The sequence below is a fragment of the Notechis scutatus genome, chromosome 4 (assembly GCF_049901735.1).
Source record: "Notechis scutatus isolate UNSWTSFEM ecotype Mainland chromosome 4, rNotScu1.2, whole genome shotgun sequence".
NCBI lineage: Eukaryota > Metazoa > Chordata > Lepidosauria > Squamata > Elapidae > Notechis > Notechis scutatus.
In genome coordinates this window covers 138,328,779-138,340,984 of record NC_142012.1, presented here as the reverse complement: position 1 = coordinate 138,340,984, position 12,206 = coordinate 138,328,779, and the positions used below count along the sequence as shown (strand labels likewise).

The 12,206-nt window shown below is 34.8% G+C and overlaps 1 protein-coding gene across 1 annotated transcript in view; it reads right to left on the bottom strand.

The window, feature by feature from the left end:
- Window positions 1-8,448: 8,448 nt before the first annotated feature.
- The window catches only part of FBXO36 (F-box protein 36), a 21,384-nt gene continuing 17,626 nt past the window's right edge, over window positions 8,449-12,206 (bottom strand). Inside the window, exon 4 of the mRNA XM_026664479.2 lies at window positions 8,449-10,588. Coding sequence (XP_026520264.1) covers window positions 10,397-10,588 — 192 coding nt within the window. The 3' untranslated portion in view covers window positions 8,449-10,396. The remainder of the gene's footprint in view (window positions 10,589-12,206) is intronic.

Below are 12,206 nucleotides of genomic sequence, written 5' to 3'. Positions count from 1 at the left end.
TATGTTTGATTTTCAGTTATGTTAGATCCATAGATTTCAAGATCTGATTCACTCCATCAGTTAGACTGCATCCAAGTTATTTTATCTGCCAGGTATGTTGACCACGCAAACATTTTGTGAAGTGAAAAAAAAAACAGAATTTACTCACCCAAAGGTTTTCTAAAACTATAATTATTTCTAGAACTAAGAGCTCAGCAAAATATTGATATCTGGTACTCAATTGGTGTGCCTAAATGAATTTATTGATGACAAATTGTAAATGGAATGCATGGCTATCATTACTTTTTATTATTCTATTATTTGTTTTATCCTGTTTTCTTTTTCACTGTCTTGTAAACTATGAGGGCAATTTAGAAATATTGTAAAGTAAGCAATTAAATGGGTTTTGTTCACCACTCTTCCATGTCACCTGGAGCTCTGCCTCTTTTTATTATAAAAAAAGAAATATCTCATGTGATTAATAATTTTAGATCTGGAACTTTGTTACCTTCTTTCACTTCTTTCTGAACTTTTAAAATAGATGGACAAAACATACATATGAGCTTTTATTTTTTGTTTATATCATTAGTCTGTTCCCAGCCACTAACACTATTGTTTACAAATACAATATCTGCTGACATCTCAATTCAGGCCAGCCTCATCATGATCAATATGATTTATAAACTAGGACTATTGGGGCACTTTGAATCTGAAGGCAAATATGTGCTTTTGTGTACCTCGGGGACACAAGCATCACATTTGCCAGTGATGGCTTAAAGGAATCACATCTTTTCTTGGGTTTACATAGCTGGCCTATGCAGCTACCAGCCATTCTTGGGGGGGTGGGAGATTTGGAACTATAGTACCTGGGCCCTTCACATTCCTGATGCTTCAAAGTATCTTTTAACCTTCAAATCCAAAGTGCTGCCCAAGCCAACTATAATGTTTTTGCATGATAGGTAAATATTAATTAATTTGTTAAACAATCCATGGTTTAACTACACAATGCAAACCCAATAAAGAATTGAACCCAACTTCTCCATTAGAGTTCTAATAGGCATTTTACAATGAGACTGTCTTGTCCTTTTTTTTCTGCCATGACAAAGAAATATCACTATACTGCTTTATAAAGCCTTAGTAAGACCACACTTAAGTATACTGCATCCAGTTTTGGTCACCATATTATAAAAAAGATGTTGAGACTCTGGAAAGTGCAGAAAAGAGCAACAAATATTATTAGGAGGCTGAGGCTAAAACATGAAGAACAATTGCAGGAATTGGGTTTGTCTAGTCTAGTGAAAAGAAGGACTAGGGGTGTAACCAGATAACCGGGTACATATTATCACATGTGGTGAACAAGCCCAAAAGCAAAAAAATAAAATAAAATGAACAAAAATACACACATGGCTTGAAAAAAAAAATAAAGCAACATATAGATTTTCTAAAGTCAGAAGTATTTTTGTTGCATATTTTACCAGAAAAATATAACTAAGGGAGTACATATTTAATTTTACATGTGTTAACAACAGTCAGAATTGTGTTTGCACAACAATGGAAAAATGAAGAGATCCCTACAGATGAAACTAATAAAAATATTAGAATGTGCAGAAATGGATAGATTAACACTTAAAATTAAGGAAAAAAAAGAAACTGAGTATTTTTAACATGATTTCTTTTATCAATGGCTACATAGCAGAAACAGAAGTTAGAAACTTAAAAGTATAAGAGAAAGATTAATTACAATGAAGATTTATTAAAATGGATAGATAAATATGTGATTATTGATGTTAAGAATATTATTAGCATATCAGTCAATTGTACACACACACACACACAGCATATATATATATATATATATATATATATATATATATATACACACACACACACACACACACACACACACACACACACGCTCTGTGTGTGTGTGTGTGTATTTGTGAAAAGGACTAGGAATGACATGATAGTATGTGTTCCAATATTTGCAAAAAAGAAGAGGGAGTCAGCCTACTTTTCAAAGCACCTGAAGGCAAAACAAGAAACAATGGATGGAAATTAATCAAGGAGAAGTAATCTATAACTAAGGATACATTTCTTAACAGAGAGAACAATTAACCAATGGAATAGTTTGTCTTCAAAAATAATAGGTGCTTCCTCACTGGAGGCTGTTTGAGAAACCACACCCAGTTACAGTTTTGCATTTTCTTAAAGATACAGTATTAAAATGTCTATCCTGGTTTATATATTTTCAACCCAAATAGCTGTTAGGTGACTTATATTCCTAACATTCCCCCCTTTTGGGTAGGACAATATATACAACCTTACGTTCTAATTCCATAATCTTCACAGCAAGCCTTATGCTTTATAGAGCCTTGGGCCTTTGTAAAATGATCTGCTATATTGTTTTCTGACATACAATATTCTAGCTTAATCATCTCACTTTGTACACATTGTCTCACATTTAAATATCTTAAATATGTGTGTTTCGTTCTTGTTTTAACAGCAATATTTGAAGCCATCTGTATTGCTGATTGGTTATCTTCATAAACAACAATAGAATCTGTTACATTAATTCCCATATCAATTAATAGTTGCTTATACAAAACTAAATCTGTACATAATAAAGACAAACATGAGAATTCAGCCTCCATTGTTGACAAACTTAGATGTTTCTGTCTAATATACCTCCATCCAATCAATGCTTTTCCCAATAATACAGCAGTACCCGATGTAGATATTCGTGTATTTATGTCTGTAGCAAAACTTGCATCAGCATATGCAGTCAAATTCAGTTCATCTTTTGGCTCCAAATACAATGCATAATGCATTGTTTGTTTCAGATATCTTAACACACATTTAGCAGCTTGCCAGTGCCTTTCAATTGGCTCAACATCAAATCTCGCTAATTGATTAACACAGTATGCAAGATCTGGCCTTGACCAATTACTGAGATAAGATAAACTACCGATCTAGGAGTGATAAATGTTCTTACCAAAAATAGGACTTTGAACATCACTATGGCTAAACTCCTGGCTCATTGGTGTTTTAGCCGGCTTACAAAATTCAATTTTAAAACTTTTTAGTAATTGGTTAATTTTATCTGCCTGTGAGATCTTGTATCCTTCCCCTAGTTCTATCTATCTTTAAACCAAGATATTGTTTGATTTCTCCTGTTTTATCTTAAATTTCCTAACAGTGATATTATTTTAGTAGCTTCTTGTTCAGTTTTGGTGATTAATGCTATGTCATCAGTAAACAATAGCAACAATGAAATCATAGCATTACTTTCTCTTTTGAACAAACATGGATCAGCCATGCCAGCTACAAAACCTATCTTAGTTAATTCTTTAACTATACATTGGTTCCACTCATATCCTGATTGCTTTAAGCCATAAAGACTCTTTTTCAATCTCCAGCAATCAGTTGTATTATCATGTTTAATACCTAAAGGTTTCGTTAAATATATAGTGTATTGCAATGGGGCATACAGATATGCCGTCTCTACATCCAAATGATTTATAATGTATTTCTCCTTAGCTGCCCACACTAATGCTGCCCTTAATATAGTAGCCTTCAGACTAGGTGCAAACACCTCATCATAGTCATTTGCTGTCTGATTGAACCCTTGTGCTACTAACCTGGCTTTATGGGTAACAGTCCCATCCACACCTGTCTTAAGCTTATATATCCATTTACATCCTATGGCATGTTTACCTGGTGGTAACTTAACATTTTCGTATACCTCCAGTCTTTTTAAAGGTTCTAGTTCCTTATCCATTGCTTCCTGCCAAGCAAGCTGATCCTTAGCAGGATACAGTTTTAGTTCACTTGGAACTGTAACTTGGCATACAACACTAGCCTGATATCTATCAGGTGGTTGTGTTACTTGGGTTGAACGTCTTGGTAATAAAGGGCTAACTGGTGGACTTTCCTGTGCCACTTGCTCCTATTCTTCTATCTCTTCCTGTGCCTGTTCTCCTACTTCCTCATGTTCTTCCTCTTTAATGGCTATTTGTGGTTTACTGATTTTATCTTTAGGGACTATTTGGGTGTCAATAATAATATCATTGCTGGATTCCTGTTCCAGTTTATCCCATCCAACATGCTCAAGAAATTTTGCACTAGCATTACAATAAGCATGAACTGTGCCTTGATCCCAGAATCTAAATGATCTATGGTTGGCTTCATAACCTACAAAAACTAATTTCTTAGCTCTATGTTGCCCTTTCATTCTTACTTGTGAGGGAATATGCACCCATGCTGGAGCTCCAAATGTGTGTAGGTAACTTAAATTTGGTTTTCTGCCATGCGAATGAGTGAATGGCAATTCTCCAGTTGTTGTATTAACTACATTGTTTAACACATGATTGCTACACATTATGGCCTTACCCCACAGTGTTTCAGGTAAACCTGAATCAGATAACATAGTGCAAGCCATGGCTTGTAATGTTTGCCCTCTTCGTTCTACAAACGAGTTATGTTGTGGTCTGTAAGGTGCAGAACGTTTATTCTCAACACCAGCCAATTTCAACATAGTTTGGAATCTTTTGTTAACAAACTCAGTCCCATTATCAGTAACTAAAGTAATTACTTTACTTTTCATTTTTCTCTCGGCAAACCTCAGCCAGTTAAAGAAATGTTGGAATGTTTCTGTTTTGTTTTTCATGAGATTGCAGAAACCATACCTTGAGTAATGATCCATAATACTCAATATATAGCAGGCACCTCCTAAACTTGGTTTCTTAGGACCAATTATGTCAGCAAAAACAACCTCTAAAGGTTTATTTATTTATTTATTTGATTTGTCAATTGCTTGCAAGATAATAGGTATAAGTATATACATAGTTATGAATACATGAAATGGGTACATATAAGAAAAATAAAAGAAACAATAGGACAGGGACGGTAGGCACATTGGTGCGCTTATGCACACCCCCTACAGACCTCTTAGGAAAGGGGTGAGGTCAATAGTAGACAGTCTAAGGTTAAAGTTTTTGGGGTTTGGGGAAGAAACTACAGAGTCAGGTAGAGTATTCCAGACATTGACCACTCTGTTACTGAAGTCGTATTTCCTGCAATCAAGTTTGGTGCGGTTAACCTTGACTTTGTATCTATTGTGTGCTCTTGTGTTGTTATGGTTGAAGCTGAAGTATTCATTGACAGGTAGGACATTGCAATGTATGATTTTATATACCATACTTAGATCAGACCGAAGACGGCGTAATTCAAGGTTTTCTAGGTCTAGAATTTCAAGTCTGGTGGCATAAGGTATTCTACAACGAGTAGAGGAGTGGAGAACTCTTCTTGTGAAATATTTCTGGACTTTCTCAACTGTGCTAATATCAGATATGTAATGTGGGTTCCAGACCGATGAGCTGTATTCGAGTCTTGGTCTAGCAAATGTTTTGTATGCTCTAGTTAGTAGTGTGATATCACCAGAGAAAAAGCTATGTAGGATTAGGTTAACAACTCTTAATGCCTTTTTGGCTATGTAGTTACAATGGGCTCTAGCACTTAGATCATTAGAGATGAGTATTCCAAGGTCCTTTACAGAGCTTGGATCATCAACAAGATCTTGACTATTCAGTTTGTATTTTATTTTCTGATTTTTTTTGCCAATATGTAAGACAGAGCATTTATTTGTTGAGATTTGAAGTTGCCATTTGTTTGACCATTCTGATACATAGTCAAGATCTTTTTGAAGGGTAGCAGTATTGTCTGTGGTATTGAACAGCTTTACATCATCAGCAAAAAGAATGCAGTTGCTCTTAATATGATCACAGAGGTCATTTATGTAGAGTATGAAGAGAGTTGGTCCTAGAACACTGCCTTGGGGGACACCACTATTGACAGGTGCAGAATTTGATAGGACACTCCCAATTTTGACCATTTGTTGTCTGTTTGACAGGAATGCTTCTATCCAGTTATGCAGTTGTCCAGAGATACCATAAGATTTTAGTTTTAGGAGTAGTTTGTCGTGTACCACTGAATCAAAGGCTTTACAGAAGTCTATGTAGATTACGTCTATTGCTTTGCCCTGATCGAGTTGTGTAGTCCATATGTTTTTGCAGTGTAAGAGTTGCAGATTACAGGATAGTTTTTTCCTGAAACCAAATTGTTTATTGGAGAGTAGGTTGTTTGTCTCTAAATGGAGGATAATGGATTGATTAATAATTGATTCCATGACTTTACAGGTGACGCAGCATAAGGAGATTGGTCTGTAATTTTCAACTAGGCTGGGGTCTCCCTTTTTGAAGATGGGGATGACCGTGGCTTGTGACCATAGGTTAGGCAAGGAGCTGGTCCTGAAAGATTTTTCAAAGATTATGCTTAGAGGTTCAGCTATGGTAGTGGATAGCTTTTTTTAAGAAGTAGGCACATATTCCATCCGGTCCAATAGATAGAGATGGTTTTAGATTGCATAGTGCTTTTTCAACATTGTCTTCTGTAAAATCAATATGTATTAGATCATTGTAGTTGTCTGTGGTTCGGCTAGGAAATACTGGGCATGATCCATTGCTGTTTACAAATACTGAGCCGAAGAATGTGTTAAAGATGTTGGCTTTAATGGTGTCGTCATTGCAGTCTTTACCATTAGGTCCTATCAGGGGTGGGATGGACCTTTAGTCTTTTAGTTTGTTGTTCACAAAATTGTAAAAAGCGTGGGTGGAATTGGTACATAGAAGGTTTTCCTCTTGTTTAATGTGATAATTGGTGCATTCAGTCTTTATCTGGTGGCATAAATTTTTGTATCGGCTTTTGAAATTGGCAACGTGACCAGATTTGTTTTTCCGCCAGAGTGATCTCTTTTTGGATTGAAGTTTCCTTATTGTTATGGGTAATCTGGTTTTTTTTTTGGGGGGGAGTGGTTCTTGGAGTTGTTCTTGGGAGTTGTTGTTGGTTCTTTGGTCTTAAACCCATTAAGTCTGTTTGCTGGAATAACTTTGCTTTTCTCTTGGCTACAAGCATTACAGTTTAAATACTTGCTACAGGGTTTCAATTTTACTCCCTCTGACAATTCAACAGTTTGTTTGAGCATTTTGAAATCAATGTGCCCCAGACGTCTATGTAGTAAATGTATACATTCATCATGTGGCTTAACATTGTTATAAACTGAGTTAGCCACCTTCAACTGGTCATCATGTATCACATATAAATCATTCTCTAAAGTAGCAGTAACACTTTTACCCTCTTTCTCTATTATACAGTTATCTCCCCTAAAGGTTACTACATAACCAACATTAACTAAAGCCCTTACTGATAATAAATTAAATTTCAGTTTAGGTACATATAACATAGTTAAATGTTCGTTTATACAAAAACAATATGCAGTACCTTCACCTGACGCGTTAATCTTCCATCCATTTGCCAATGATACATGTTGTTTATTCATGGACATCTTTACAAATCTTTTTCTATCTTTAGTAATGCATTGCGATGCTCCACTATCAACAACCCACAAATCATTGTTTACAGTTGAATTGCTAGACATAGCTAAACTAACATTCTTCTTGGCTTTCTGGTGTTTACTAGTATTCTGTTGTTTTCCCTTCTTACAGAATCTAACTATATGTCCCCTAGCCCCACAAGAAAAACATTTCCTAACATTATAGGCAGTTGAAGATAAATCCTCTTCTTGTGGTTGTTCCTTCCTCAGTTGGTCCCTATCCAGCCGTCTTCTTGCTTCTTCCAGCAATCTTCCAGTTATGTCAGTCAATGTCAGTTTATCTCTGGGCAGGACTTCCAGTGAAGATACGTCATCATCATAACTTTCATCCAATGAGGAAAGAATGATGTAAACTTGATGCAGCTCTGAAAATATCAGTTCCTTTTCATGTAGCTCTTGAAAAGTTCTTTTCATGAAGTTCAAATGAGCTAACATATCTCCACCTTTCAGAATAGGTGCTCTAAACAGTTTACGTTTAAGGTGTACGTGTGCACCTACACTGTCACAAACATAAATCCTCTTCAAATTCTCCCAACACTTAGCAGCAGACTCTTCTCCACGAATATGGACTAGCTGCTGGTCACTCAGTGTTAGTCCAATTATACAAAGAGCTCATTTGTTCTGTTTAAAGTCAGCAAGCTTCTTGGCATCATCCTCATTAGCTGGATCCCAAACATTTACATCTGGTGGGTCTTGAACTACATTCCATAAACCTTCTCTATGCAGAAGTAGACTGTACTTCATAGACCAGGAAACATAGTTTGTTCCATCCAACCGGGTTATCAGTGATAGACTTGTTGAAGTGACTTGTGCCATCTTTACCAGGATAGTAAACCACAGTTAAACAGTAAACAGCTGTCTGTATACAGTACTGTGTATTCACACCAACTCTCAGTTATCTGAGCCTGGTATGGCCTGGGCCCATAACCAGTGTTGAGGTAATTCCCCATTAGGAGAATGAGCGCATACAGAGAGACGTATTGAGAGTAGTGTTTGAATAATACACACACAGCACACAGATACACTGTACAGTAAATGTATGTTTTTACTTCCAGAAAGGTTTAAGCAAATTTCAAAATAAGCAGTCCAAAGTCATTCACAGGTAAGTCAGTCAGTTTTCAATACAGGAATAATCCAATAACAAAGTCCAGTGTCAAAAACAGTTCAATATCAGACTTACATCAAATCCATGAATATCAGTCAATTAGGAAAAATGGAGGAACGGCAATACTCTCCAACAGAAGGAAACAAAGAGACTCACTCAGACATACTCTCTTTTGAGACTAAGACTAAGACAACCCAGGTCTCTGGCTCCATCTTATGGCCGTTTGAGAAACCACACCCAATTACAGTTTTGCATTTTCTTAAAGATACAGTATTAAAATGTCTATCCTGGTTTATATATTTTCAACCCAAATAGCTGTTAGGTGACTTATATTCCTAACAGACATATCAGTAGCAAATGTACTAACTACCAGTAAAATATTGGCACATGTAATTAATGGAATGGAAAACAAAAAGATATTGAAGAAAACCCACACACGTTTGTTTCTGTAATAAATAATTCAAATCTTGAAAGTATAATTATTTTAAAATTATAACACCAACCACCTACATCAATAGGAAAAAAATAGGTATGTTTTTTGAAGCTGTTAAAATAGAAAATTGTCATGTTTGCATTGTTTCAGATCATTTAGCTGTATTTTTATTTGTTCAAAGTAGAAACACTATTTTCCTATTATAAGATTAATGGCCCCATCTTTATAAATACTTTCTAGAAAATTACATTAGGTAACAAAAAGACCCTTTATAATGCAAATAATCAGAATCCTTATGAACAATATTGCTTTATCATTCCATCTATCATAAATACTATAGTAGTATTCTCAAGAAGAAAAGGTTATTTTGTTGAGGATGCTTCTGATAAAATTACATTTTTGTTGATCTGGTCCTCTTATCCATTTTAAATTAATTTATTAAACAAAACTATTACAGAATATTCTTATTTTTGAGCCACTCAGGATGAATCAGCATTTTAACGCTACAGGAAAAGCATTATACATTTTTATACATTTACGAAACAACAAGGGATTCAGCATGCTGGAAATTTGTAATTCACAGTGTGATTGTCATATGTCAGGAAGTTTACACCCTTGCCTGGCAAATACATTTTTTGGTAAATTTAATGCTACTCAGATTTTGTAGAAAAATTCAGGAAAAATTATTTCATAAGCATAGGATGCAAGATTCCACACCTTAATTTTTTTTAGGGATAGGTCTTCTGAGGACTTTAGAACTAAAAGCCTGACAAAGAAATGTTTGCTCTGTCAATGAAATTGTGGGACAGTCACATAAATGTTAGTAATTTGATTAAAAGAAAAGTATATAACAGCTTTATAGCAAATGAAACCAAGAACTAATGAGTTCTCATTATCCCATATATTTGATATTAATTTGGAAAGTGGAGGATTCTTAACTTTCTTTGATAACAGCAGCTGATTACATTTGCCATTTCCTGGAAGTTCTCATTTTATTTTCAGGAATGCTATACCTATTTTGTGTCGTTTCAGGTATTGTATGGAAAAACAAAAACAGCTTTCTCTATGTATCCATACAGTACATACATATTAGTGATCACTGCTGATAACAGTGATATAAAATAAAAGGTGGCTGCCATCTGCTGGCCACCAAGTCCAAATAAGGGGGTGGGTGGGTGGGGAACCACATCAAAAGACATAAAATGTGAACAATTTAAATAAATTTACTGAAAACAAATATAGAACAAAATGCAATTTAAATTAAATATTAAATGAAAATTTATGGAATAACAAAACAAAGATTTTCTCAGGCATCTCTAATAGCCTATTTTAAGGCAGCCTCTTATCTTTATTCAAATCTTGTGATCAGATTTTTTACTAAAAAAAAATAAATCCACACTTTTCAAAATGTTTAATTAGGAAAAATACTCATCTAATCAGAAACACTTCCAGAAGAACCAGCTGACTTTTTTTTCCTTCTTCGTAGCTGTAATTGCAGCTGAAGCTTGTTAGTGAAGAAAAACTGCTTCCACCCAATTTCTTGTGCCAGGGACTTCATTTCTGGAGTGATGGTGCCCAATAAGTCTTGCACAATCACTTCCCATAGTTTGTCAGAGTTGCATAACTATTTATAAAACAAATAAAAAGTGTGAGCAGATAAAAATAGATTTATTAAAAGCAAATAAATATTAGGATCTGATTCCACTGGGCTATTTCAGTTCCAGCATTTGCATGTTTTTCTACAAATGAGACAACTGCATAATAATGTTCATATCCATAATTTATAGTACCTGGTATCACCTCCTTCAGTATCAACTCTACATTTTAAAAATAATTCAAATGCTACTTAGGAACCATCCTTTATTTCAGTTACTTATTACAACCATCCATTTTGAATCTGATACTGCTGATCCAGCTGAGCCTATGCTTCAGGATTGTCAGCCTCAGGACCGAATAAGTCAGGATTCATTTGAGGCTGATCAGCCCCCGAGATCTCCCCTTCCAATGTAACAGTCTGATGACAAGACACAACCCCCAAGCTCCAAGTTTAGACATCTATAGAGGCAAGCAGAGCAATTCTTCTCAATGAGGCTCCTTATTAAACAAAGGTGAGGCATGAGTGATTGCAGCCAACTGTTAGCAGACAGATTTAGGTAGCTTCTTTCATTTCAGACTTTTGCTGGAAATAATCATTTGGCTATCTAACTCATGACTCTTGCTTTTGACCCTTTGGCTGACTACCTCATTTGACATTCTGTGACTCTTGAAACATATTTGGGTGATGTTTTTGCTTCTTGGACTGTAACAGCATTTTTTAGGCAAAGGCATTTTACTAGGCATCTGAGTTACATTCCTATTTGCTGTTATTTGTTTTAACGGTAATAAATACTTCAGCTTTGAAGTGTGTGCCAGCAACCTTGAAACAAAAACAATCCAAACTTTTCCCGATTTTAAGATTTTATGGTAATAAAAATAATAAAAAACACTAGCATCTGTTTGACCAGGGCTACTCTTATAGAGAAAAACAGGAATTAGACAAGAACAGAAATCTGTGGCCTTTAATATAATATTAAATTCCTATCCCATGGAGTATGGGCAATGGTCATGAACAATGGAGGTTCAATAACTTTCACAAATTCCTCACATTTGAATTTGAAGTTTGGCCAACTGTAATTAAGAAACTACCATAAATTACTACCAGAAATTACAATATAAAACATCCAACAATTTACTTGAATGAAAATTGTTCCACTTTAATTGGATCACTAAATCTCCTTTATAACATTAGTCCTTTTTGTATCTCCATGTCAAGAAATACTCAGTTGCTTCTTTTTCCTTAATTGTAAGTGTTAATCTGTCCATTTCTGCACATTCTAATATTTTTTTTTAGTTACACTCTCATCTGTCGGGATCTCTTCGCTTTTCCATTGCTGTGCAAATACAATTCTGGCTGCAGTTAGTACATGTAAAATCAAATATATATTTCTTTTGTCATATGTATTATTATCATTGAATTAATATGTGATGAATATTACTGTAAACATTTTGATTTTGATTTCCTAAAAATAATTGTACCCAGATAACATACTGATTGAAATTGAATTTTTGCACTTTTATACAAATAAAACAAAAAATTGGAAATTTTTTAAATCAAATTCCTCTTTAGGCAACATTCTGATAGTACATATCTGATCTATAATCACTTACATGTATCAAATAATGATAAGCAATAAAATCTGAAA